At 36.0% G+C, this 27,709-nt stretch overlaps 3 protein-coding genes across 9 annotated transcripts in view; all 3 read left to right on the top strand.

Annotated features, from left to right (window-relative positions):
- LOC138315002 (solute carrier family 23 member 1-like) overlaps positions 1–12,706 on the top strand; it is a 30,318-nt gene extending 17,612 nt beyond the window's left edge. Inside the window, exons 11-12 of the mRNA XM_069255706.1 lie at positions 9,013–9,108; positions 9,535–12,706. Of these exons, the coding sequence (XP_069111807.1) occupies positions 9,013–9,108; positions 9,535–9,722 (284 nt within the window). The 3' untranslated portion in view covers positions 9,723–12,706. The remainder of the gene's footprint in view (positions 1–9,012; positions 9,109–9,534) is intronic.
- On the top strand, positions 327–8,813 carry LOC138315000 (uncharacterized). 4 transcript variants are annotated; one of them, XM_069255703.1, is made up of 3 exons: positions 327–596; positions 2,587–3,095; positions 5,316–8,809. In XM_069255703.1, the coding sequence occupies exons 2-3, from the start codon at positions 2,609–2,611 to the stop codon at positions 6,299–6,301; spliced, it is 1,473 nt and encodes a 490-aa protein (XP_069111804.1). In that variant the 5' UTR covers positions 327–596; positions 2,587–2,608; the 3' UTR covers positions 6,302–8,809. The 4 variants fall into 4 exon arrangements, with proteins under 4 accessions (XP_069111804.1, XP_069111802.1, XP_069111803.1 ...); XM_069255702.1 differs by lacking the exon at positions 327–596 and adding an exon at positions 607–792; XM_069255701.1 differs by having other exon boundaries at positions 2,587–8,810.
- Positions 10,760–22,174, top strand: LOC138314999 (solute carrier family 23 member 1-like). 4 transcript variants are annotated; one of them, XM_069255697.1, is made up of 12 exons: positions 10,760–11,974; positions 13,294–13,479; positions 14,160–14,317; positions 14,910–15,001; positions 15,428–15,543; positions 16,260–16,441; positions 16,725–16,845; positions 17,837–17,993; positions 18,203–18,456; positions 20,739–21,012; positions 21,574–21,669; positions 21,843–22,174. In XM_069255697.1, exons 1-12 carry the CDS (start codon positions 11,861–11,863, stop codon positions 22,022–22,024), a joined length of 1,932 nt encoding a protein of 643 aa, XP_069111798.1. In that variant the 5' UTR covers positions 10,760–11,860; the 3' UTR covers positions 22,025–22,174. The 4 variants fall into 4 exon arrangements, with proteins under 4 accessions (XP_069111798.1, XP_069111799.1, XP_069111800.1 ...); XM_069255698.1 differs by having other exon boundaries at positions 11,150–11,842; XM_069255699.1 differs by lacking the exon at positions 10,760–11,974 and adding an exon at positions 12,854–13,180.
- The last annotated feature ends 5,535 nt before the right edge of the window (positions 22,175–27,709 follow it).

Raw genomic sequence — 27,709 nt, 5'->3', positions numbered from 1 at the left:
TGCGTAATTTGACCATTTAGTGAATATTATAGAAATCTGCAAAGATAAACATGGAAGTTCGTAACTAATATCACCGGTAAAAATAAATTTTATGTGAAAAATAGACAATCCTCGTCTCCTGAATATATAAATGACATTTATTTACCATGGTAAAATAAATAGATTTATGTCAGGCTGTTTCATTTTTTACTTTCCTAATTTGTAAGTGGGGCCCCGCGCCCTTAGGTGTGTTTACTTATACACACATGCAAGGTCACAGTGTACATGTGCCTGCGTGATGGAATTTCCCCAAATTAGCTTGACCCCTGGTCAGTGCGAGAGAGTAATTGATTGGTCAGCCCAATCAGATGCTTTGCTTACAGCCTCCGGACCAATCACTGAGGACGTTGACCTTTCTTTGTCCTCGGTGGCGTCACTATCACATTACCATCTTAGCCAGCGTGAAGATTTTTGTCTGTGTCTAATTAAGATTATCCATAATCTACAAGAATTCTTTCAATTTTCAATGTTAATTGAATGATGGCTTTTGCTGTATGAAGATTGTTGCTGGAGCAGAATTCTTGGACTGTTAACGGACGGAGATTAATTCTTTCAAGGTAATTTTGATCCTTGTATGTTCTCCCTATCCGTTGTTGGCAGAATCCACAAGAACTTTATTCAAAAGATAACGTCCACCTTAATCGAAAAGGGATGACAAAATATGCACGGAGTGTGAGATCGGCGATTGGCTCCCAGCTCAAGCGATTCGAGGACAAATCTTAGCAATGTAATTTATCCTTGGTATACTTTTCAGTAAGTCTTTCCGAATTTCATTTAAATTTATATATACGTGCTATTGTCCTACTCTTTCACGATGGTATATATTGATCTTTAGCGGTGTTTTTATTTGTTGATGTCGATATATATTAATTGTAATGGTGAGTAAGGGGAGATAACTCCTACTCATTTATCAACATTATTAAGGGCCCAGTGTTAGGGTCATATTGCTTGAGTTTCAACTTTCAATGTTGATATATGTGAAGTTCTCTCATGGCTATGGGAAAATATTTTAAACATATTCTAGGCTAGCGTGCAGATATCCATGAGTCTGTTCAGGCCATTATTGTTAATCCATTACAGTCATTCATGGGCCTTTTATTATTTGTTTGTCTTTTGAAAAGCATAATTATACAGTACATACAGTACAGTTTACCATACAAATTAAACATTCATGGGTCTTTTCAGACCATTATTGTGTTTCAATTGATATCTCTTAGACATTCATGGGTCTTTTCGGGCCATTATTGTTTTGTCATTTTATATCTTTATATATATATAGTCATTCATGGGTCTTAATTTTCAGGCCATTATTGTTTGTCGCTTTATATCTAGCTCTTAGACATTCATGGGTCTTTTCAGGCCATTATTGTTTGTCATTTTATAAAATCTTAGACATTCATGGGTCTTTTCAGGCCATTATTGTTTGTCGCTTTATATCTAGCTCTTAGTCATTCATGGGTCTTTTCAGGCCATAATTGTTTGTCATTTTATAAAATCTTAGACATTCATGGGTCTTTTCAGGCCATTATTGTTTGTCATTTAATCTTTAGTCATTCATGGGTCTTTTTAGGCCATTATTGTTTGTCGCTTTATATCTCTTAGACATTCATGGGTCTTTTTTTAGGCCATTATTGTTTGTCATTTTATATCTTTTAGACATTCATGGGTCTTTTCAGGCCATTATTGTTTGTCATTTTATATCTTTTAGACATTCATGGGTCTTTTCAGGCCATTATTGTTTGTCATTTTATAAAAGCTTAGACATTCATGGGTCTTTTTAGGCCATTATTTTTTGTCATTTTATAAATCTGGGACATTCATGGGTCTTCTCAGGCCATTTTTGTTAGTATGTAAATAATATAGCTATTTTACAAACTACAAAGGTATCTTAATTACATAAATACCTTGTATGTATGCAAGTCACCATGAATACTTAATATTACTTTGCGGTGATTTCTCAACAGTAATTTCTGACCTTGAGGCATCAATGGGTTTATTTTTGACTTATTGTTTGCCTTAGTATATTACTATATCATAGATCTCATCATATGCATGGACGGGTTTTACTATTGGATATCTCATTATCTATTATTAATATTTCGAGTTAAATTTGGATCTTTCTCATTTTTGAAATTTTCACTCAATTATTATATAAGATTTATGCAATACCGATTGAATGGTGGTTTTTCTTTTCCTTTTTATATATATGATTTCTGATGTGTAAGTACTTAAAACTTCATTCTGGGCTTTCATTTTTCAAAAAAAAAAAAAAAAAAAAAAAAATTTGAATTAAGTCCCTTGACTAATTGTATAATCATCTTGTTTCATTTGTTTTCGAAATATGATTATAGTCCATCATATGTATTTAATGACTTTAATATTACTATACCTATACATTAGCTTACAAACAGGTTATCTTTTTAATTGCATTCAATGATACAATACTAAGTCTTAAACATATTGTCACATGCAATATGTTCAGTTTTTGTTTTTCATTGTCAGACCATGACCAACTTGTTGGATTATTTCACATTTACATTTTTTCAGACTATCCATGACTTTTTAAAAGATGTCGAGCAAGCCACCCTCCAGAAAAAGGCGGCGAACAACAAAGGAACCAGCGGTTCCTCAATCAACACAATCTGTGCATCCTCGCCAGCCCAGATCAAGGCGACAGTCTAGATCTATTGTCCCCAGCCAGGCGGAGTCTGTGGACAACGTCCAAAATGTCACATCCATCGTCAACCAGGTTCTTTCAGCTGTTCGAAGGGAGACAACCTCACTGGTGGCGACCGCTGTGAAAGAAGCTATGGACATGGTCAGGGTGGGCAACTCATCCAGTGTTTGTCACGGTCCCACAGCTACTGTGAATACAGATCCTGCGACAAGTTCAACCCATCTTATGAACCTGGAGCTGCCGTCGTGTGATCAAGGACAGGGCACTTTGTCACAGTCCAATGACCCTGTGGTGTTACCCAGTGGGTCTGCAGCAGCTGATACCATTCCGAGTAACACATCTAACCTATCTGCGGTGCGGACATTGTTCGATTCGCCAGGTGAGGAATCAACATCGCCTGCCAATGAAGCATTTCTAACATGCTCATCTTCCCTGCCATTAGGGTATAATGTATCTGACCGAATAAGGTCAAAAATCCTGGATAATGACTTCATCGAATTTGGCGAACTGGTGTTTCCTAGTACAGATTCTGACACTAGGCTAAAACTAACATATGAAAAAAACGGGCTTGGCTTGACAGCTAGTACAAAATCAAAAGGCGTCTTCAATATAAATCATTGGAGTCAAGCTTTTGATATATTTGTTTCATTATATACTGAGAAATACCCCAATGAAATTGCCTCATTATTAAAATATGGCAACACCATGCGCCTTCTAAATCAAAATTATGGTTTTCAGGCTGTAAAGTTTTACGATGAGAATTTTAGAAAGCTTCGACGCCGACAGCCAATTGCATGGAATATTGTACATGAAGAGTTATGGCGTTTGGCTGCCATGCGCGCAAGTACTACTCCTCCTACTCAGTCAAAGCCTTTTGCTAATGGTAGTCAAACCAAGCCCTTTTCTTCCGGTAATCAGCCCTTTCGAGGAAAACCCCATCAAAAACCCAAACTCCCATATGGTTATTGTTGGGGATATGGCCTCGAAGGGACATGTAAACAGGGAAACTCGTGCAAATTCAAGCACGAGTGTTGTGTCTGTGGCAAAAAAGTTGCCACCAAGAACTGTCACTGGCCCATCAGTCAGTTCAAGTCCCTCACTGCCCAAACTTCCAACTCCAGTCAACGCAGACCGCCTGAAAAGTCTTCTCATTAAGTATAACAAAAGTCAGGAACTTGTTGTAGGTTTTTCTTCGGGCTTTTCTTTAGGCATTTCAGGGGAGATAATACCTGCGATAGATACTCCCGAAAACCATAAGTCTGCTCGTGAAAGCCCTGGGTTAGTGTTAGACAAGCTGGTAAAAGAAATAAACAAGGGTCGTATAGCTGGTCCCTTTAATCAGTTACCATTTCCAGACCTGATCATTTCACCTTTAGGCTTAATTCCTAAAAAAGAACCTGGGAAGTACCGCTTAATTCATAACCTTTCGTACCCACAGGGAAATTCAGTCAACAGTTTAATTCCTCAAGAGTTTTCAGCAGTCCAATATGAAACTATTGAACATGCTATAGATTTAGTTCGGGGTTTTGGGAAAGGTTGCCTCATGGCTAAAGCCGATATTGAAGATGCCTTTAGACTACTCCCCATTCACCCTTCTCAATACAAATATTTGGGTTTTTTATGGGACAAACAATACTACTTTGATAAATGCTTGCCCATGGGATGTTCTTCTTCTTGTCAACTATTTGAAAAATTAAGTTGTGCTCTACAGTGGTACATGACCCATCATCATCAAGCCTCCATGTCACATCTTTTGGATGATTTTTTCTTTGCTGGCCCACCTTTATCATCAAAATGCAAAGTAGATCTAGAAATGTTTTTCAAAATTACTGAATATTTAGGTATTCCAATCAAACATGAAAAAACTCAATGGCCATCAACAGAAATAATTATTTATGGCATCCAGTTGAATTCTATTTCAATGACAGCTACCCTTCCTCAGGATAAGCTTGAAAAAGCACATGGGCTGATCAACTCATTCAAAAACAAAAAACGTATACAACTCAAGGACCTTCAGCAAATTATAGGATTTCTTAATTTTTGTTGTATCGTCATTGTCCCTGGCCGTGCCTTCCTTCGTCGCTTAATAGATTTGACAGTAGGAGTAAGGTATGCTCATTATTTCATTAGACTTAACAACGAGGCTCGCGCAGACTTACAGGCATGGTCTTTGTTTTTAGAACATTTTAATGGGAAAGCATTTTTCCTGTTTGAAAAATGGATTTCATCAGATACAATCAAACTGTATTCTGATGCTGCAGGAGTACATGGTGGCTATGCGGCAGTTCTTGGTGTCAGCTGGTTTGTGGGACACTGGACAGATCAGTTCCATGGTGTTCATATAACAGTTAAAGAACTTTTCCCTATTGTTCTTGCGTTAGAAATTTTCGGGCTTAAACTAGCCAACCACAGAATACTGTTCTTATGTGACAATCAAGCAGTAGTAGAGATAATTAACAAAATGTCATCAAAAGAAAATACACTGATGAAACTCGTTCGACGTTTAGTTTTGGCCACGTTAAAGTTTAACATACAATTTCGGGCAAAACATATCCCAGGATCAACTAATGTAGTAGCTGATAAATTATCTCGTTTTCAGTTTCAGGAAGCTCGCAAATTGGCTCCGTGGCTCAATCTGACTCCTGTTTCAATTCCTCCACATCTAGTGACACTGTAATCACCAAATTATTGTCGGCGTCTCTAGCTCCATCTACAAGAAATAGTTACAAACGTGTTTTGTCTCAATTCTTGGACTTTCATCAAGCTAAATTCCCTAACCAAGCTGCGTTTCCAGTCTCACAGAATGTATTGACGCAATTCATTGTCCACCTTTTTCAACTTAAGCTTAGCTCTGCGACAATATACTCTTATATGTCAGCCATTAGTTTTGTTCATAAGTTGGAGAATATGGCTGATCCTACAGATCTCTTTTTTATAAAGAAATTGCTTAAGGGTGTTCAAAACAGCAGACAAGTTTCAGACTGCAGATTGCCAATTACTCTTGATATTTTACATAGAATTATCAATGCGATGAGTAATGTAATTCACCCGTTGTTTAAGGTTTGTTTATGTAGAGCAATGTTTCTCTTGGCTTTCCATGCATTTTTGCGTATCGGTGAATTCACATTGAATCACAACAACTCTACATCTAAAATTCTGCAGACCAGTGACATTAACTTCTTACGTGACGACACCCATTCCATTAAAGCTATGACAGTGAGAATTGTGAATTTCAAACATTCTGAAAATCAAACAATTACTCTAGAAATCCCAATCAAGGCAAATAAAAACTATTGCCCTGTTTTAGCTCTGCACAGTTACCTACAAATGAGCAATCACACAAGTGGCCCTTTGTTTCAATTTGCAGATAAGTCACCTGTTACTTATTCCTATTTCTGTAAGTCGTTGCAGGCAGTTTTAAAATTTTTGCAACTGGACACCAGGGTATACAAGGGTCACTCATTCAGAATAGGGGCTGCAACTACTGCCAGTCAGTTAGGTGTCCCTCAAACCATTTTGCAAAAATATGGTCGGTGGAAATCAGACGCTGTTCGCTCTTATATTCGCATAGGAATTTTCAAATAAGGATTCCTTGTCCAATTATTATAATATCTGACCTGATCTGTCCTGTGCCCACTTTCCATGCACAATCATTTTTAATGGAAGGTCAGTACAGCCTGCTTCCTATAAGTTGATTGTATGTTTTGTTATTTAATCTGTCACCATTGTAAGTTTTTTATGGAAGGTCAGTACTGCCTGCTTCCATTATAGTTGATTGTGCTTTTGGTAATTTTATCTGCCATTTTTGTAATTTTGTATGGAAGGTCAGTACTGCCTGCTTCCATTATAGTTGATTGTATGTTTTTGTAATTTGATCTGCCACTTTTGTAATTTTGTATGGAAGGTCAGTACTGCCTGCTTCCATTATAGTTGATTGTATGTTTTTGTAATTTTATCTGCCACTTTTGTAATTTTGTATGGAAGGTCAGTACAGCCTGCTTCCATTATAGTTGATTGTATGTTTTTGTAATTTTATCTGCCACTTTTGTAATTTTGTATGGAAAGTCAGTACAGCCTGCTTCCTTTAAGTTTATTGTATGTTTTGTTATTTAATCTGTCACCATTGTAAGTTTTTTTTTTTTTTCTGGAAGTTCAGTACTGCCTGCTTCCTTTATAGTTGATTGTATGTTTTTGTAATTTGATCTGCCACTTTTGTAATTTTGTGTGCAAGGTCAGTACAGCCTGCTTCCTTTAAGTTTATTGTATGTTTTATTATTGAATTATATAATCTGTCACCTTTGTAAGTTTCATTGTATGGAAGGTCAGTACAGCCTGCTTCCTTTAAGTGATTGTAATTTTATCTGCCACTTTTGCAATTTTGTATGGAGTTGAAGGTATGTTTTTGTATTTCATCTGGCATATATATACTTTGTCAATTTGTATGGAAGGTCAGAATAGCAGGCTACCGAGATAGTGGTAATTGCTTATATTGATCATTACTGCAATTACGATTGGCAGCGCACACTGCCTGCTATCATAAGTTTTTGCAAGTTTAATTTTTCATTATTATCTGGTACATAATTCGTTGATATCAAGGATCTGATGTTGTTACAGTATGTCTCGTTCTGTTACTTGTATATATATATCTGTATTGTGGAATTTGTCAGTTTATTGGATATAGACTGCTGCAATTTCTTAACATGTTTTTGTAGAAGTTGTTTGTTGGATAAATTCCTGAATTAATCCAGTAATCCTTAATTTTACCTAAAGAGCATACTTTGTTTTACTTTATATGATCCTAATTGAGAGGTTCAGAATATTATGACCTATTTTTATTATTATCTAACTTGGTTGATAAATTTATTTTCTCAATCAAGCCGTTAGACATGAAGTTGTATCAAGTTAACAGGAGCTCCGTGACCTTGGATGGGGTGATGACCACGTTCATATCTGTACTTTATTATATGTATCAGTTCAGATATTGATCTTGGTCATCTATGCCTATTTTGTACCCCATCTTTGCTGTTTAGTTCAAATATTTGTTCTCCAATCTTATTTTTATTGATGTTTATCAATAACACATGATGTTATTCTATCAAACTTAAATATTGGAGAAGTCATTAATAAATGACATTTAACAACAAATATTGTCTCAATTATTATTCCTTTGAGTACAGCAAACATAGCTTCGGTCACTTTGCTCTCTGTTACGAAACTGAGATGACATAAATGACATTTATTTACCATGGTAAAATAAATAGATTTATGTCAGGCTGTTTCATTTTTTACTTTCCTAATTTGTAAGTGGGGCCCCGCGCCCTTAGGTGTGTTTACTTATACACACATGCAAGGTCACAGTGTACACGTGCCTGCGTGATGGAATTTCCCCAAATTAGCTTGACCCCTGGTCAGTGCGAGAGAGTAATTGATTGGTCAGCCAATCAGATGCTTTGCTTACAGCCTCCGGACCAATCACTGAGGACGTTGACCTTTCTTTGTCCTCGGTGGCGTCACTATCACATTACCATCTTAGCCAGCGTGAAGATTTTTGTCTGTGTCTAATTAAGATTATCCATAATCTACAAGAATTCTTTCAATTTCCCTCCCATCTTTCCCGCCCCTTTTTCATATCTATTTATTCCTTTTATTTGATGTGATTGGGCATGTTATATGGTTTACGAATATTGTCTTATTCAACAGAGACTATTTTTTCACAAGCCTATGTTGTATTTTGTAGTTTAATTTTTGCCTATTTTGTACCCCATCTTTGCTGTTTAGTTCAAATATTTGTTCTCCAATCTTATTTTTATTGATGTTTATCAATAACACATGATGTTATTCTATCAAACTTAAATATTGGAGAAGTCATTAATAAATGACATTTAACAACAAATATTGTCTCAATTATTATTCCTTTGAGTACAGCAAACATAGCTTCGGTCACTTTGCTCTCTGTTACGAAACTGAGATGACATAAATATCTTGAATCATTTAGAAAAAGTGCAAGGCTTGTGAAAATATTGGATAATTTACTTTACAAAGAGTTCAAAGTTTGTGTACAATTTTGGATAATTTACTTTACAAAGAGTTCAAGGTTTGTGTACAATATTGGATAATTTACTTAACAAAGATTTCAATGTTTGTGTAAGATATTGGAAAATTTACAAAGAGTTTAATGTTTGTGTATGATCTTGATTGATTTACAAAGAATTCAATGTTTATGTATGATCTTGAATAATTTATAAAAAAAATACCAATGTTTGTGTATGATATTGGACTCTATATTTGATTTGTAGGTAATGCCTATTCAGATAACATAGTAAAAACAATAGCGGCAAACCCGATCTTAATTGGCGGAGTACTTGCAGCGTTCCTTGATAACACAGTACCTGGTAAGTCTGATAAAACTATTCACTCCATGCGTCCAGACTTACAATTAATTCTTTTAGGTTGATGATTTTCATAACTATCTAAATATAAATAAGTTTAAGTAACTACAATGATAATTAAAACACGTAACAAAATGTTGAAGTATATTGAAATCGGTTTTTTCGTCCGATCAAACGGTTTTGTACAGTTTTGTATTTAATCCATTCGCCTAAAACAATGAAACATAAATGTCCCAAACTTACCAAACTAGCGCAATTAACTCTCGTGCTCCGGTGAACTCTATTAAGATATAAAATTCGACTAATAATCAACCAAGCAATATAACAAATATTTCGATTATTAACTCAATTTCTTTCGATTTTTTTCTATATTTGCATTTTATATACCCACTTGCACCTGGGTTTAGCTATAAAGATTACTTTTTACAGGTACAGCAGAAGAGCGAGGAATCACGGCCTGGCAGGAGCCAGAGAAAAGTAACGTGATCCAGAAATATAGTGAGGGTCTAGAGGTGTACGTACCACTTCTACCTACGCGCTGGCTTTCTTGGAGGATAATGAAGTACCTACCGTTCTGTCAATATAGGCCTAGGGAGGACACAAACGAAGAGGATTGACATTCCAGATAAAACAGATGACTGGAAACATTCTAGATTATCACGCATACCGAAATAAACAGTTTATATGCGCATTATCGCTTACGTTTTAAAATACATGTATCAAACATCAAATTGATAACAAACACAAACATATTGTAACCTACAGGAGTTAAAATTATCACAATGCCTTAACGAAAGCCTTACAAAGAATAACAAAGTGGGTAACTCCATTTTGTTATATTTTTACCGCAAAATCTATCATCGGAAAACGATACTGATTCTCGATCATGAGTTATCTTACCCCAGCGACATGGGCAGTTATCACAATGCATTAGAGATGTGAAATGATTCCTTTTATGTGATGTCGCATTCTCATGGCGCGTATTTCATAAATGTACATTTACCAGGTCATTGAAACGATCATCAATTTCGGCAGAAGTGTAGAGACGGAGGAACCATTTCCAGAACAGCATTTGTTAAACGCGTCTTTATTATCGATTAAGTGAGAACGAAATATTGAAAGAGTAAAAGATTTGTTCAGACATACGCCAATAAGGATACTGTTGTTCTGATGTCAACATATCCTCCTGCTTCTTTTATGTTTCCAACAACAATACAACCAACATCGGAAGTTTGAACAATTCAATCGTGGATTGGACAAAATGTAGGTTGTTCAATTATGGAAGATCGGAACATTAGCGGATGACCACGTTATAACGGCATAATTATTTTCAATATGACCCTAATTCTGTAGCTTCTGAAAACAATTTATTTTCTCCTATACATACGATTATTAATGCATCCACTGACCTCTTCATGACATCTCATAATGAATTCCTAGTTTGAATGTCATTTTTACCGTTAATATATATATGTATATGGACGGTCATGGTAAAATGTTTTGGGATGTGTATTCATTCATACAAAAAAAAATATAATTATAGTCGATTGACTAAACTTGTACAGGTATGTGCCATACTGTGAACCCAATCGGTGGACCATCTTCCTTAACTACCTAAACCTTCCATTCGTTCTTGTTCTGTTTTTATTCTCTGGCGGAGTGGCTCTGCTACTTTCCTGGGTGGGTGTACTCTTGATCCTGACGTAACTTTCGGGTCAGTTTTTTATGTGATATTTTCCCGCGATTTTCCCAAGACCTTCGAAAACATCTCCAAACTCGTCCAAAATGTAATTTTTGGAAAGCGGTGCACTTACAGGTTTCTATTCGAGGGCGAGATTTCGTTGATTCGAACCGAGACAACAGCATGCCTTTTTGCCTAATATAGCCGCACAGTCATTATCGACGACATTGAATTTCAGCGAAAAATTTTGCTCGTGAAACCTAACTGATAATTGCGCTGTACCGAGTGGTTTTAAACGATGATCTCCAAAACCGACTAAACCGTCCAGAGTGGGCTTTAACGGTGTTTCACAGTTTATTTTCCCATCACGCGTTAAGGTATGACATTGACGTCCGCCCCTGTGTCCAACTGGAATTTTACAAACTGATCACCAAACTAGTGTTTCGAACCACTCATTGTCACTTGCCCCTGTGCTTGAGATTGTGCCTGAGGATGAATCCTCTGAATCGATGTCATCAAAACCAACGGTGTGTAGTTTCTTCCTACATGAGTTGGCGAAATGGTTCATACGGCCACATGCGAGAAATCCTTATCGAAAGCATACGGTAGAGCTACGTTCATGTTCACGTCCACAGTTTCGACAATTAACGAGGGAAAGTTTATTTTGATTGTTTTTTTCGTGCTTGTGGTGGTTTGTTGTTGGGCTGAGGTTGGGATTGTTTTGCTTTTTTATTTCCATAACGTTTACGACGAGTGCCAGATTGTTTATGTACTGTGTATACGGAAGCTTCATCCATTTGTGGATTTTTAAGCATGCTGACCTGGGCCCTGCTTCTTTCCTGAGCTCTACAAAAATCAACGGCTTCTGTGAGTGGAAGATCAATCTCACGAAATAATCTGACACGTGTACCTTCGTCTCGGATGCCACAAACGATCCTATCCCAAATGAGACTGTCTGTAAGCTCTTTGAAATCACAGTCGTTGGCCTTTTTTTGAGATCTGTGATTAAATCGATTTATGTACACCTTGAGATCGAGTGAAAAACAAATGCCGGAGGTATGTTAAATTTTTGCAATGTTCAAAATACTCAGAAAACTTTGTTTTCAGTACATCGAGTTTTTCTTTGTCATTTTCAGCGATCGTGAAAGTGTTATACGCACGGCGGGCTTTACCTCCAGCCACGTGAAGGTATGTCGCGACCGGGACTTTACCCGACTTCTTCTCGATACCATTCTTTCCAATTTTCGGACAAGTTTCCTTCTAAATTTAGGGCCCCTGGAGGCTTAAGTTGCTCCATATTTCTTCTTTGACACCATGTGACGTTCGATGAACAACACTCACTCAATATGGTGGTCACAAAACTAATTTAATACCTTTGGCGGGAGTCGCTTAGGAGCATCACATGTAAACAATGATAGGACCTCTTAGGCGGTTAGAAATAGAACTTAATACTTCACAGTATGAACTGTCACGATCCACGAGAAAAAAATTAAAGAATTTTTAGGAAAAAAATAGTCAAAGTGTTATCCAACCTTATTATCGATGAAGTGAGAAAAAAATATTCAAAGTGTAAAAGATTTGTTCGGACATACGATAATAAGCATACTGCGGTTCTGGTGTCAATAGCTTTCTCTGCTTCTTTCATGTTTCCAATAACAATACAACCAACATCGGATGTTTGAACATTTCAATTGTAGATTGGACAAAATGTGTTGTTCAATTATGGAAGATTCGAACATTTGCGGATGACCACGTGTTTGTTTTTTCAATATCATATAATACTCATTGTGTTCCTGATACACTTCCTCCTAACATGATTTACCTGACCATGAGCCTGCAAGAACATATATCATATGTACATAAGTAATTTCTTTGTAGCTGTAGGGATCAAATTGAAAATAAAAAAGTATTATGCCATAACGACATTATTACGACATATTAAATTGTGAATCATAATAACATGATAAAAGACGCTATAACGACAGATTTATTTTCAATATGACCCTAATTTTGTAGCTTCTGAAAAATAATTTACTTTCACCAATACATACGGTGACAAATGTATCCACTGACCACTTCGTGACATGAATTCCTAGTTTGAATGTCATTTTTACCGTTAATGCATAGATGTATATGGACGGTCATGATTAAATGTTTCAGGATGTGTATTAATGCATACAAAAATACATAATTATAGTCGATGGACTAAACAACTATGTACATTTGTTACTATGACCATACATATATAACATATCCGTGTAACTAAGTAGTACCTTCCAACATAATTCGATATGTTGCCAGATATTGCCTATCGGACATACTTAAACGATAGGAACGGTTAACGTTTTTGTGTTATTTTGATTGATGTGCTACATGCACGTGAGCTTACACTAGGTATGTCATAATTGATAAAATATTATACTTGACTATATTGCCGTAATCGAAATGATTTGATATCTACCTTTGGTAACTTACATTTATGACAATATATTGACCTGATCTACTAGAATCTGCGGACGAGCCTTCAGATGGATATCGACGACCATCCTAGTCGCCCTAATGGTGATACTGAAGCGAGGATGGTTCCGGAGAGTGACGCCGAGGTGGAGATTGAATATGAAGTTCGTCCTCGACTACTTTACAACGTCTCCGATAGAGTTCCCATCCATTTCGCAATTTTTTGTGCATTTCAGGTGATATCAAATTAGTTAAAATGTACAGTTTTAAACTCAGTTTTTTTTTCGATATATTTATTTTCGTACAGATAGTACGTTCGGTCATGTTGAAATCAATTATATTTTTAAGATTTTTTGTGTATTACTATATATCACATGGACTGAGGATATATGTTATAATTGTTATAATAATACAATTATGTGTCAAGGAGAAACGCGACGTTCCCACAAACATTGCATGATCAATGCACATAACGCAAATTTGGTTTGTTTGTTTGATCAATTAGCTTCATTTCAACAGCCAGGATTATATGAGTACGTTCTCCCATAAAAGCCGTGTGCAGAGTGTATGTTGTGTATGGTGCGTGTTTCTGGAGCGTCTTGTTGAGTTGGAACTGTTGCCCTTTTTACGTTTTATCACTAAGCATGCTGTCGAAGACACCATGCAACACATCCCACCGATGTACATTATACTGTAACACTTTATTCTTAGGGCTAACGTACCGACAGCAGGCCTATAAACATGCGTATGTAAGCGATATAAAGAAGGACAGAATATTTGAGACCACAAAACGCACTGGTAGCAAACCATTTTCAACAGATGTGATGTTGTCGATCGTAAAGTTTACTCACAGTTTTCACCTACAAAGACTCTTGTATACATGTAAATGTATTATTTCCTTTTCTATTCATTTCAGCAAACCTTAATTGCTCTATCCTCCTCCCTGGCGGTATCGACATTCGTAGCAGATATCACTTGCGCATCAGACTTTCCAGATATCAGACGGGACCTCCTAAGTACAACACTGTTGATGAATGGCATCACAACCCTATTGATGGTCACGATCGGGGCAAGGCTAGTTTTTTTGACGTTTTATATTGATCAATTAATAACTACAGTGTGGAATCATTTGTGCAACCATCCTATGGAAATTTAATGAATGGAATCAGAATACGAACCATAAAGACAATTGTGAGTTAGCGCAGTCACCACACACTTCATACACGCTACACACCGCATACATACATGACGCTAGCGCTGACTGTTAATAGAACGTTAACAGAAATATCGAATATACTCTGGTTTTCGACCATTGGTAAATGGAGGAAGTTTTAGTCGATATTACTCTTGTGAACTCTTTTAATCCGTTAAAAATATTAAAATAAATAACTTAAGTTTTAGTCAATATGGTGGTATACTGCTCTAGTAAAATCTAAAAGAAAAACCTTGTGCTACGGCTTTTGTTATTATTGCATTTTGCCAGGACTTCATAAAAGCGTATTATCCTCGACAAAGTTCAATTGTTGAAAAATAAAACAAACTATGATGCTGCAGTTAATGGTAAGAGAAACAGAAGTAATGGTGAAGCAGAAAACAATGTATCGATAGTCCCCGTTCTAACAGGAGTCTTATATCTTTTGTTAGTGAATCTTTTTTTCTTGTTTAGGCTACCACTATTTCAAGGTGCTGCCTCGGAATACGTTGTGCCTTTGTTGGCCATGCAGATGGCCAATCCGGATATGTGTAAGCTACCTGTGGGTTAGTAGCTACGGTGTCGAAATATGTTAGGTACCAAGATACATAGTTGTTACATTTTGTCACAATTTGTGTTAAATATCATCAAATATCAAACATTTAACCACAATTATCCACAGATGTATATTGCATATGCTACAACAATGTAACAAACCAGTACTTATGTAAAACTATATGGTAATCGTAAAAAGAAAGTAGAAAGAAAATTATGTTATTTGTGTGCACTTTTATTAATTTTGACTTTTGGTTTCGTTTAAGAATAATAAAACATATAACGATTCATAAAACTGCAGATGTATGATTTGGTGTATACGACCAGCCAGTCAAAAAATCAAAAGCTTTCCACGTTTATTTTGACATTGAATAATATTGAAATTCTAACTATCAATAGAATTTTGTTCACTACTTGTATTTTTCTAACATATTCAGGAACAGATCAATTAGCGAATCACACCATGATATCAAACGACAGTTTCCAACTAAATACAACGAGCCCGCAGTTGATAGATATGAAGAGAGCGATAGCTCTCACTAAACTAACCGAGGTAAGTGTTATTACATCATGCAGTATGTACCATTGCCACGCTCCAGTTACCAAGGTGATTACTCAACGCACTCTTATGTGATTATATATATATATATATGTATATGTATCAACTGTACGTCTTTTCTGGGAAAAAAGTTTCTTTTCTCTCCTCTCCCTTTTCTCTTTATTTAGTCGGCGCTATCCACTGTCTCATGTGTAATTGGTATGATGCCTATCTATATTGAACCAGTTACAGGGTTGTCTGATGATGATCGGCGCTATACACTATATGTCTCTTTTTATTGAACAGTTACATGGTTGTCTAATGATGGTCGGCGCTATCCACTATATGTCTCTCTTTATTGAACAGTTACAGGGTTGTCTGATGATGGTCAGCGCTATTCACTGTCTCATGTGGAATTGTTATGATGTCTTTATATTGAACATAGTTACAGGGTTGTCTGATGATAGTCGGCGCTATCCACTGTCTCCTATGAATTTGGTATGATGAATCTCTATATTGAACAGTTACAGGGTTGCCTGATGCTGCTCGGCGCTTTCCACTGTCTCCTGTGGAATTGGTATAATGTATCTCTCTATATTGAACAGTTACGGGGTTGTCTGATACTTGTCGGCGCTATCCACTATATTTCCCTCTTTATTGAACAGTTATAGCGTTGTCTGATGTTGGTCGGCGCTATCCATTATCATTATATTTCCCTCTTTATTGAACAGTTACAGGGTTGTCTGATGCTGGTCGGCGCTATCCATTGCCTGGTTGGACTCACTGGTTTAGGAGGTCTTCTCCTCAGGTTTATAGGACCTGTAACTATAGTGCCTGCCATCTTACTCATGGGCACATACCTATCCCGGGCCACTGCCAAGTTCGCCAGGTGTCACTGGGGTATCACAGCAGTGTAAGTAACAGATTCATTATAAAAGTCAATCTTAACAATATTCAAATATTCTTACAGCTTAATAAAATGTAATTTTCACACCGTCAATTATTTTAGGAAGCTAACACATTTGTAACAGCCAGGTTTCTCATAGCCCAGTAAGACCTTTTCATTAATATATATGTAATTGCTTCCTATATAGAATAATGGCATGGATTTTAAACTGTTTATAAAATAAAGCATTAAGATTTCCCGTGCATTGTACATTAGCCAATCATATCATTAATGGGTCCCTTTATTGCAGCACGGCTGTCACCGCACTGATAATGTCCCTGCATCTCAGTAAACGGAAGATGCCATGTCTGGCTTGGTCTAGGAAAAAAGGATTTTATATATTCTGGTATCCATTTCATCAAGTCTTTTCGGTAATTAGCAAAATTGTTTGAGTATTATAATCCTAATTTTCTGGTGAAGGATTTTGTTTGCTACATAATACCTATAATAATGATGTGTTTCGCTTTACCATGTAGCTATTGGTACAATTCGAATGTGATGACAGTTAAACCCCTTTACAAGTATAGTTTTAAACATATCTGTTTCACAGATTGGCACGAGTGTTTTCACTTGGCTTCCAAACTAGTAATACATATAGTTACCATTCACTTATACTTGTGTATCTATAGTGTATTGTTTGCGATACACTTTCAATAAAGCTGCGTAACGTAACGTTACGACGAAAAGTACTGAATTTACTTAATGCATTTAACACAGAGGATGGCTTTCTTATTTTGTGACTAGAAAACCATGCTCTTTCCATTATTAATCGTCTATATTTTAGCTTTTTGTGAAAGCAAACATTAACACTTGAAATTATCCGTTATTATTTTGATGTTATCAATTATGAATACACACTGCTTCTATTGCAATGTGTTAACAGTTAGTGGAAATGATAATGTTTAACATCAGGGTGTAATCATTAAAGATGCTCCACCGCCGACAAAGCACAAATGATATTAATCATTTGAACAATAATTGGTGTTTAATCGTGTATATATATGTCTAATTAACACAAAAAAAAAAACCATTATAAAATAATTTATTTTGCCTTTGGTGCATGCGCAATCAGTACCTAATTCCATAAAGGATATAGTGCCACGGAATTTTTTCGGGATGCAATTAATTATTTTTTGTAACTTTAACTTGAGGTGAAATTAGAAGCTCAAACTTTTCAATGGTGGTAATGGTGTAAATGGTGTAAAGTAAGCAACTTTTGTAACTGAAGAAAAATACTAAATCGCCTGCTCGTGTGTTTGATAGTGAAAAAATGTCATTTGTCAGCGGTGGAGCATCTTTAAGATACGAATCCCTAGGAAATGTTTTTGATAATACTTGCTGATTGAGTATTTTGTTATAAAGATTCTGATTGGACTAATGGTAGGATGGGGCCTGTCGGCTATACTTACCTACACCCAAGTTTTATCTAACGATCCCTCCCTCCCAGAGTACATGGCAAGATCGGACGCACGGGCTGATATCATCACAAACGCCAACTGGTTTAAAGTACCATATCCAAGTATGCTTCCATACTTATTTCATCTTCTTTTCCATTTCGTCTAGTGCATGTCATTAATCAAACGGTGTGCATACGTTCTTTTTAAAATCAGATATAAGATGCAACTGTTTTGTACGTGAATGAGTGTATCATAGTATGACCTAGTACAGGCCATACTAATCTGTACATGTATATTGTGTTCCTAACCAAATGGATCATAAACGTTCCAGATCAGTTTGGCACGCCTAGATTCAACATGGGTGTGTTCATAGCGTTTTTCATCGGCACTCTCAACTCCATTCTTGACTCTATCGGTGACTACTACTCATGCGCAAGGACTTGTAACGTTCCGCCTCCGCCTCGTTATGCCGTTAACAGAGCTATAGCTGTTGAGGGATTAGGGAGTGCATTGTCGGGGCTTTTAGGGTGTGGCCACGCTACCACTACATATGGCGCTAATATTGGTGTCATAGGTCTTACAAAGGTAAGAAAAACAACTCACTGCCATGATGATATAACCGTATAACACCTATCTAACCAGTAACATCACAGACAATCAGTATGCCTAACCAAAACTTTATCGTTGTACTCGTATGCGATTCTTTACTTTCATATGAAATCATTTACTATCCTCTATTTCGGATTGCCTAATTAATGCCGAATTATTCGAGTGTTTGCAGTTTTTCACTTCGTTCTATGCCCTTATGTGTTTGGACGTAATGATCAGCAATGTATAATTTAAAGAGATTAAACGGTTTTGTTTCATAAACCCTTTTGAACAATCAGCTATATATTGAATATCTTGTTTACTGTAATAACACATCATTCACATACTTGCAATCAGTGCTAATAACTAGTCTACCCTCTATTTCTCAACCCGTTGAACATATGCATGCATGTATTAGCTTCCTGTCTTTGTATTCCGTCAGCTGAAGGGTTTGTGTTTGGAAAGCATGTATTATGAACATGTGATGAAACTCAAATTCATGTTGCAAATCAAGAAAGAAAAGCTCATTTTCCATATGTAGTAAGTTGAAAAATCATGCATTTAATATTTCGACTCAGTGTTCTATTTTTGATATATATATATATTAATAGTATACTGGGATATGCAAGTGAAATTTGGGGACATCATAAAGCTCCTGATGTAGAAAAGGCGCACACTAACTTTTGCAAAAATGTTCTTGGAGTAAATAAAACAACTTGTAATGATTTTGTCTATTTAGAACTAAGAAGGTTGCCTTTGTATATAACCAGAAAAATGAAAATTTTGAAGTATTGAATAAAACTAAAACGTACTTCTAACTGTATTTTAAAAGAATGTTTAGATACTAGAATTGAAACTGATGATGAGTGGTCAATCAACATTAAAAATGAACTAGCAAAAATTGGATTAGCATACCTCTGGTATGATAGATACGTTGACTGTTATACATTAAATATTATTGAGAATAGAATTAATGAGTTATATTGACAAGAGGTTATCAACAATATAAGTAATACAACACGAGGTATAATGTATAAACATTTAAATGATAATTTTTGTTTACAATTTTATTTTAAAAAGCCTATTGACACTGTATATAAAAATATCTAACCAAAATAAGAATTTCGGCACACTATCTGAATATTGAAAAGGGTAGAAAACAAAATATCCCACGAGAGAATAGATTGTGTACATGTTGCGATTCAAATGAACTTGAATATTAATATCACTTTCTATTACAATGTCCATTTTATGTTGATTTACGCCAGTGGTATATTAAGAAATATTTTAACAGAAGACCAAGTGTTGTTAAATTAGTTGAATTATTAAGCGTTAACAACGTTAAAGAGTTACAAAATACTGGTAAATTTATTCATTTTGCTTTTAAGAAAAGGTCAGAAAAGTTAAAAGTTGAAATATTTGGCTGGAAATTTAATATCTATTATATAAATCATTCTCCATCTCTTTTGTTATGTCAATTGTATATTTTACATGATGTAATTTGTACTTATGGACCGTAAGGTCCACGGAATAAAATAAATTGAATTGAATTGATGCGCTGACATACGTTCAGTGATTAAAAGGCAGCTAAATGTTTAGCTTAATTTATGCATCTTAAACACACAGCAAGAGTACTAGTATTTTCGTATTTTGGAAATTGTCAATATTGGTTTGTTAGAATTATTCCCCTTAGTAAATCAGGCGTCCCCTTTTCGCATAACTCGCACGCTGATTGGTCAATTATATTGTGGGATGCTGAAGCCCCTCTCATCAGTCAGCCATACTGATTTTTGAAGAGAAGAACGAAATTTTAACACTTTTTATTCAGACTTTTTTCACAAAAATTACCCACCCTCTTCCTCCCATATTAAGCTGAGTTGATTTTTTGTGTTTTAAAGGGGCGCATTTTGGTAACCCCACATTGGCCCCCTTTTTCATTATGTATATTTTAAAATTTGTACCATGCATTTTTGATAATATTGCTTTTTGAGGTGAATATACATATTAATAAATCATAAGTCAGACTTCTTTAGGTTGACCATTTTCATTCATATTTATCTTGTTATTCTTGCGATGGTGTGTAGATGCATAAAGCTATCTAACTATTGACCTGATTTGACTTTACTTCGGTGGGCTAATCTCAGCGAACCTGTACAGAAATCATCATTGTGAAAATAACAGTTACGAAAGAAAGGTGCTTTATGATATTTCATATACAAAACACATCGTGCACACTTCTTGAGATAATTAGCGGAAGCCCACGGGCTGTTACTTTACAGGTAGCGAGTCGGCAGGTTTTACTGTGGACAGCATTAATCTACATAATGTTTGGCATCGTTGGAAAAGTATCAGCTTTATTTATTACCATCCCTATACCTGTACTTGGGGGCGCCATGATCGTCATGTTTGGAATGTTTAACGGCATCGCCCTTTCCAACCTCCAAGTGATCTCCCTTTCTTCTACTCGGAACCTCGCTATCATCGGAACGTCTCTGCTGACGGGCCTTATGGTACCGCACTGGTTAGAGGCATATCCGGATGATCTACAAACAGGTAAAGTATGGAAATCAACAAGATCAATCACTAGTGTATAGATAACATGGTGATGTCATTGATGTAAATGTAGGTTGTTTTGGATTGTAGGTGTCATCCATGATGTACGTGAAGATTGTTTTACTTCGCTTCATGGTCACTTAATTCCTTATAAATTGGTTTCAACTAATATTGCTCTTATCACTTCAAAGATATCATACTTAACATCACATTACATTGATACATCATCACCAAAACGCAAAACCATATGACTATACAATCACTAATTACCTATCATATCACTACATGCAACACCAAAATGGCGAAGGAAATAACCCAATTACGACAGATATGAGCCGTTTAAATCGTAATTTGTGTGATTTCAGTCTCAATTTCTAACTGTGCAATCGGTCATGCATTTGGTTATTTTTAGTGATCTTTGTATCTGACACTAATATATCGTATATTCGTAGAACATTTTGCCTGTCACACTGGACGTTGCAGAATACGTACTTAGAGAGTTTATGATATACACGACGGCATGTCCAGATAGATTTATAAATGTTGTTCATTAATTATTAGGAAGCACGTACAAAGATAGCATATTAAAGACATTGCTCTCCAATCCAATCTTGTGTGGCGGAACGCTGGCTGCCTTCCTCGACAACACAGTTCCGGGTAAGCTCTTGATGGCCAACCATTTCCAAATATCTAGTATTAGAATAATCTAACAAAAACTGCACAAGATATTCATTTTAAAATATGTATAGAAGTGATATTGTTCCATATCTTTTTTTTTCTATAAATAGTATAGATATTTATCACAGAAATATGTGTTTTACATTGAACAGGAACGGCCAACGAGAGAGGAATCACAGCTTGGCAACACCCCGAGGAGTCCGGTCAATCCCGGACGTACAGCGAGGGACTGGAGATGTACGCTCCTATCTTCCCCTCACGCTGGCTCTCATGGAGGCTGATCAAGTACCTGCCGTTCTGTCAGTATGAAGCTCAGAAAAAGTACAATTCATAGTAAGAGCAATGGACTGATTTACACACTCAGATATCAATTGGACCTTGAGCTTTTTGACGGATAGCGCCGTTATTCCTTTACGGGTACTGTCAGGGATAGATGTGTGGAATGTATGTAACGAAAAATTAATAAAGTTTATAACGAATATAATGTTGTATTTATTTGAATTATAATTACAATACATTTCTCGGATTGTATGGCTTGATTCTTCTTTGCATTAAATAATAAAGATCTGCCGGTAGTCTTCTAATTCATTTTTTTCAAACTAGTATAGCATTCATTTTTCATTCACATAAATGCAGCAAGAATCCGCCTGGAAACAATACTTACATGTAAAGATATGTTTTAGATAAACTAGTGAGTATGGAAAGGCATTCTAAAGTGTATGAGGTAGTGGTCCAGTGTTTCACTTTGGGTGTTGCGTGCTGATACCAGTCACGGCAAGCGTTATTAGAAATCAAAGGAGAGGTATCAATTTGGGCCGTTGTACGACCACCTAGTGATATGCAAAACATTTTACATGAATATGCATGTAACTTAGGGTAAGCTGCATAATGTTCCTGTATGGACAGGCTTTGAATAAGTTCAACACATGAACCTACATGTATAAATAACACCCATACCAAATTTTAAGTTATAACGGTAACAAACCTAACTTCAGACATATTATGTATAGAAATGGCAAATAATTTAACTCGAAATAACTTAATTTAGCTATATCGCTCTCGTTTGAGGTTGGCAAGAAGGATTTGATTCCCTTTCATTGACGTCATCGTCGACTGTAACATTTCTGCTTCTACTTTACAACAAACTAGTTTGACTGTCTTTGAACACCTAACTCTGCCTATTGCCGTTGTCCCTGCTGACATCCAGCCACGCACATACTATTTCTATTGTTTATGTTCCATATTACTCAGTGCTTTAGGTATCATTAAATTGATGTTTTACACCATCGAAGGTACGTTACTTATCCGTTTATAAATCAATGAAAGATTTGCTAACAACCCACGGGTAAAATGTTAATGAATTATCTTGTATCTAAAACTCATTTTAATATTTTTTTATAAATCTGAATGTTCTTATGCAATAAATATAATTGAACAATATTTATTATGAATGCATCGACATGATAATAATTTCTGTTTGGTTACTTCGCCACAATAGTGCCATTATCCCCGATCACTATGTACTGTTACCATGACATCAGTGCTGTAACAATGACTAACTCTATCTTGAATTCAATAATTAAGTCTGAATTGAAATTAATATCATACAATTGAGTTTATAATTTGATCATTCTATTTGTCCTAGGTTTGTTCTGGACAGAAATAAAGTTGAATTTGAATTTCTTCTGGAAGAATGAAGAAAGCAATGCAGAGGTAAAAATGCTTTTTTAAAGGTCACATCATTTAAAGTTAATATATTAGGCACAGCAATGTCTATAATTGTATTAGATTGTGTTCTCAAGTTTACTCAACCATTCCTTTTTGTTCAATTTTGAACAATTGCATGCCGTGGCGGCCATCTTGGTTCCTGGTCTACAAAAGATGCACATCTGCAGGTGACTACAAAAAACTTCAAAATAGTTTAATATCACTAGTAACAATATAATCTAAAATTTAAACATACAACAAAAATGAACTTGGATCTAAAACGGATCCCTGCTAATCAGTGAAAAAAGAGAAATAACTGTTAATGGTAATAGAAAATTTGAAACAGTCACAAAATTTGATTTTTACTCTTAATTATGGTATTTTTCACTTCAAAAATTAGAATCTGATTTAAATACATATTGAAACCGATTCCAGGCAAATAGGGTCAGTAGTTAAATATCTATAAGCAGTTAAATTTTGAACAATTAAAGGCTGTGGCGGCCATATCGGATGCTGGTCGGAAAAATGAAACCGGTCGACGCATCTGCAGGTCACCAGAAATGACCACGCAAAATTTCATGACGATTCAACTTATAGTTTTTGAGAGAAAAGTCGGACAAAGTCGCGGCGGAAAAAGGAGAACCAGAAGAAGAATAAGAAACGGAGAAAACACAATAAGTTTCCCACTCCGTTGGGGGACTTAATAAAACATGTACATTTTGTTTGTTTGTTTGATTTATTAACGTCCTATTAACAGCTATAGTCATGTAAGGACGGCCACCCATGTATGCGGTGTGTTGCGTGTATGTTGTGCGAGGTGAGTGTACTGGGAGACTGCGGTATGTTCGTGTTGTGTCATCTTGTATAGTGGAACTGTTGCCCTTTTTATAGTGCTATATCACTGAAGCATGCCGCCAAAGAACATGTACATACCTATAATAGTGTAACAGATGTAAATGCTGGGCATAAAAAAATAACCAATTCTGAGCCGCCTATTCAATGATGAACTAGTTTTGAGTTACATGTAATTAATTTTCAGACTACCAGATGAACTAGAATACGTTTAAAGTACCATTCTATCGATTTTCCAAGGGATTGTTTTTTCCAAATCAATACGCATCGTCTAAGTCTCTGTTGTGATTAGCTGCAATATTGTAGCTCAAAACACTTTTAGACAGAAAATGGTGTCGTCTTTAGAGCTACATTTGATGCCTATTACTGCTAATGGAGCAACGTAATGATTATGCAAACCATTATAAAACGTTTGTATGCATTTTATAGTATTTGTTTTATATAACTGAGCTACTAGGCATTAAATCTGAACCGCATAGAAAATCAAATTCTCATCGAGGCATTGTTTTTTTTTTTTTTTTTTTTTACATAATACTATTAATATTAAGGTCTTTGTGCAGGGAATTTATACGGCAATAGTCCACAAATTGTGAGTTTGACGTCTTGTTAGTGGTACGGCAGATATTAAGAATGGTAGTTGATTTTGTTTTGGACAAAAATAATATGTAAATGATGTGTACGCATAAAATTACTTGAAACCTACAAAAAGGTACAGAAAACTGTGCCCGAGAGATTTTCGGAGGCAGTGCTCCACAACGACACATAGGGACCAATTCGTACCCGGCCGAAAGGTACATGTATAGTAGGCCGCGGCCGGGTACGTATATTCGTTCTATGTTGTGATGTTTTGATGATGTCGTGTTTTTCCGCCATTTTTGGATTTTTCTTCATTTAAGCGTGGAACTGCATTCCGTTAGTAATTATGGGATTATGAATGCTAACTGGACATCAGCAATAATAATGAAGCGCGCTAATACTTCATGTTGAATTTGCCGCTGTCCAGTTGACATTCATACTCCCGAAATTGCCAACTGAATGCAGTTCAATGCTTATATTTACATTTGATAACACTTTAATATAAGACAGTAAAAGGTAACATATGGGAGAGTTACACAATACGGGCGAGTAGGTCTCCAAGCATAAATTCCATAATTATAACCATTAGGCCATGGGCTAGGAGGGTCCCACATGCACCCCTCCCCCCCCCCAACCTCCGAACCAATATTTTTCTGAATCCTTATGACCCACTGATCACAAATCAGAATGTAACATTGCATAAGTTGGGATGAACTTCCGGTTATGACGTCATCAAGATGGCCGTCATCTCGAATTTGACTAAAAAATGAAAAATAGTCATAACATTGACATTTTTCAACCGAAGTAGACAAATGAGGTATCAAAATGACCACAATTGATCAACAAATACATATCAGGACCAAACAATCCAATATATATAGTGATTTCTACGCAGGAAATGAAAAAATATGATTTTAAGCTCAAAAATGGAGATTTTTCAGCAAATTTTTCATATTTGGCTTGACGCAGCAAAAATGTTTCCCAACAGCAAACTATTATTTCTAATAAGTTTTTTGACCACTTATCTATCAGTTTAAGCAACGAAAACAACAAAAACCAATGTTAACATCGTATAAAATCCGGTTATGACGTCATCAAAATGGCCACCATCTCGAAATTCACTGAAAAATGAAAAATAGTCATAACATTGACATTTGTCGACTGAAGTAGACAAATGAGGTATCAAAATGACCACAATAGAACAACAAATACATGTCAAGACCAAATAATCCAATATATGTAGTGATTTGAACGCAGGAAATGAAAAAATACGATTTTAAGCACAAAAATGGTAATTTTTCAGCATTTTTTTCATATTTGGCTTGACGCAGCAATATTGTTTCCCAACAACAAATTATTATTCGTAATCAGTTATTTGACCTCTTATCAATCAGTTAAAACAACAACAACAAAAATATATAGAAATGCAAATGAGAATTGTGGTTATACCATCATTTGGTTTACAAAACATCACCGGATGCGGCATATGATTGTTTCCTACAGTTTCCTGGTGTCTCGGAATTTCCTGAATATAACATTGGCTATTGGCGATTTATATCTTAACAAATTTGAATTTAAAGTTGGCTGAATATCTAAGGAGGACTTCAAAATAATTCATTTTCATGTTCGAAATATTGTAGACTAGTAGCCTCTCAAACTGAATTATTACAGCAAAACGCCAAATACCATCACACTTTTCGAAACGTGTTGTGTCGTTTAGAATGAGCACATCCATTATTTACTTCCTGTGTATAACGTTAGGAAATATAAGATGGTTACTACAGTGTCAAATATTTCTTTCACTAGTTCTTAATGATAATCATTTTCGTTGTGCGTGCTTTCTCGCCAGAGTGTCGTCTTCGACCTCGATGACCTGATGTGACATTACATTATCGGGTTACCATCGTGGTTCTAACTTGTCAACCGTCCATGATATAACATCAGAAACATCGGATTCAGGGATGTTGGAGCTCGTCCTCTTTCCTACCTAGTTTCACCTAGATTCACATATCGTATATGATGTTCCAGACTTCCCCGGCATTATGGAAAAGACACCAGATCCACATTCTGCGGAGGGTTGGGTTGGTTCTCCTAAATTCGTATGAAGCACAATTCCTCATTCTTGTTACCTCAGTAACCATAGGTGGCACAGGTGGATTCTTTGAGGTCATAGATGAGGTCTGCAGTGAAGTTTCACTCTATGCCAAGTCTGGAAAGCACTGTAGAGAACTTTTTACTTGAGAGTCTTCAATGTTCTCTTTACGCATACACCAGATGTGACACAACCAGCACCTTCAAGGGTGAATTCGGAAAAGTCAGACTAATGAAAAGCATTTAACATTTATGGCCTCATTAATGACCTCGATGATATCACCTGTGCCATTTATGGTTGCACGAGGGTCCACACGATTGATGAATAGTACTTCATACGAATTATGGAGCTATGCGCTAAGGAGAGCTAATGAATGTGGATCTGGTTTAATTCCCATTATGCCGGAGAAATCTGAAACAGCATATATGTACGATATGTTAGAATCTGAAAGAGATCCCACATCCCTTAACCTGTTTTTCCTGATATGAACTCTTGCCATGGATGGGTCATAAAAGATGACAGGCTAGAACAACACTGGCAATGTAGTGTCACATCAGCTCATCGACATCGAAGACGACGCTCGGACTTTCAACGAATTGGATACCGATATCTCGATTACTCTGATTCGGACTGCATGTGCCAGCTACCAGATATGCCGAGTCTCTTCAGTGGATAGTGCAGTGAGGCGAGAAAGCACGCACAATGATAATGGTTATCATTGAGAACCAGTGAAAGACATAAGTGACACTGTAGTAACCATCCTACATTTTGCTTATGCTATGCATAGAAAAT

This window comes from Argopecten irradians, chromosome 2 (genome assembly GCF_041381155.1).
Source record: "Argopecten irradians isolate NY chromosome 2, Ai_NY, whole genome shotgun sequence".
Lineage (NCBI taxonomy): Eukaryota > Metazoa > Mollusca > Bivalvia > Pectinida > Pectinidae > Argopecten > Argopecten irradians.
Note: the sequence above shows the minus strand (reverse complement) of the source record. Positions and strands in the feature narration are given on the sequence as shown.

Bases quoted from the DNA above. Each gene is read 5' to 3' on its own strand.
- LOC138314999 (XM_069255697.1), top strand. From the start codon at position 11,861: ATGTTCAAAATACTCAGAAAACTTTGTTTTCAGTACATCGAGTTTTTC. The intron at 11,975-13,293 runs GTATGTCGCGAC...CTGATCTACTAG, and splicing joins TTACCTCCAGCCACGTGAAG to AATCTGCGGACGAGCCTTCA. The intron at 15,544-16,259 runs GTAAGTGTTATT...TTTATTGAACAG, and splicing joins CTCTCACTAAACTAACCGAG to TTACAGGGTTGTCTGATGCT.
- LOC138315000 (XM_069255701.1), top strand. From the start codon at position 3,471: ATGAGAATTTTAGAAAGCTTCGACGCCGACAGCCAATTGCATGGAATA.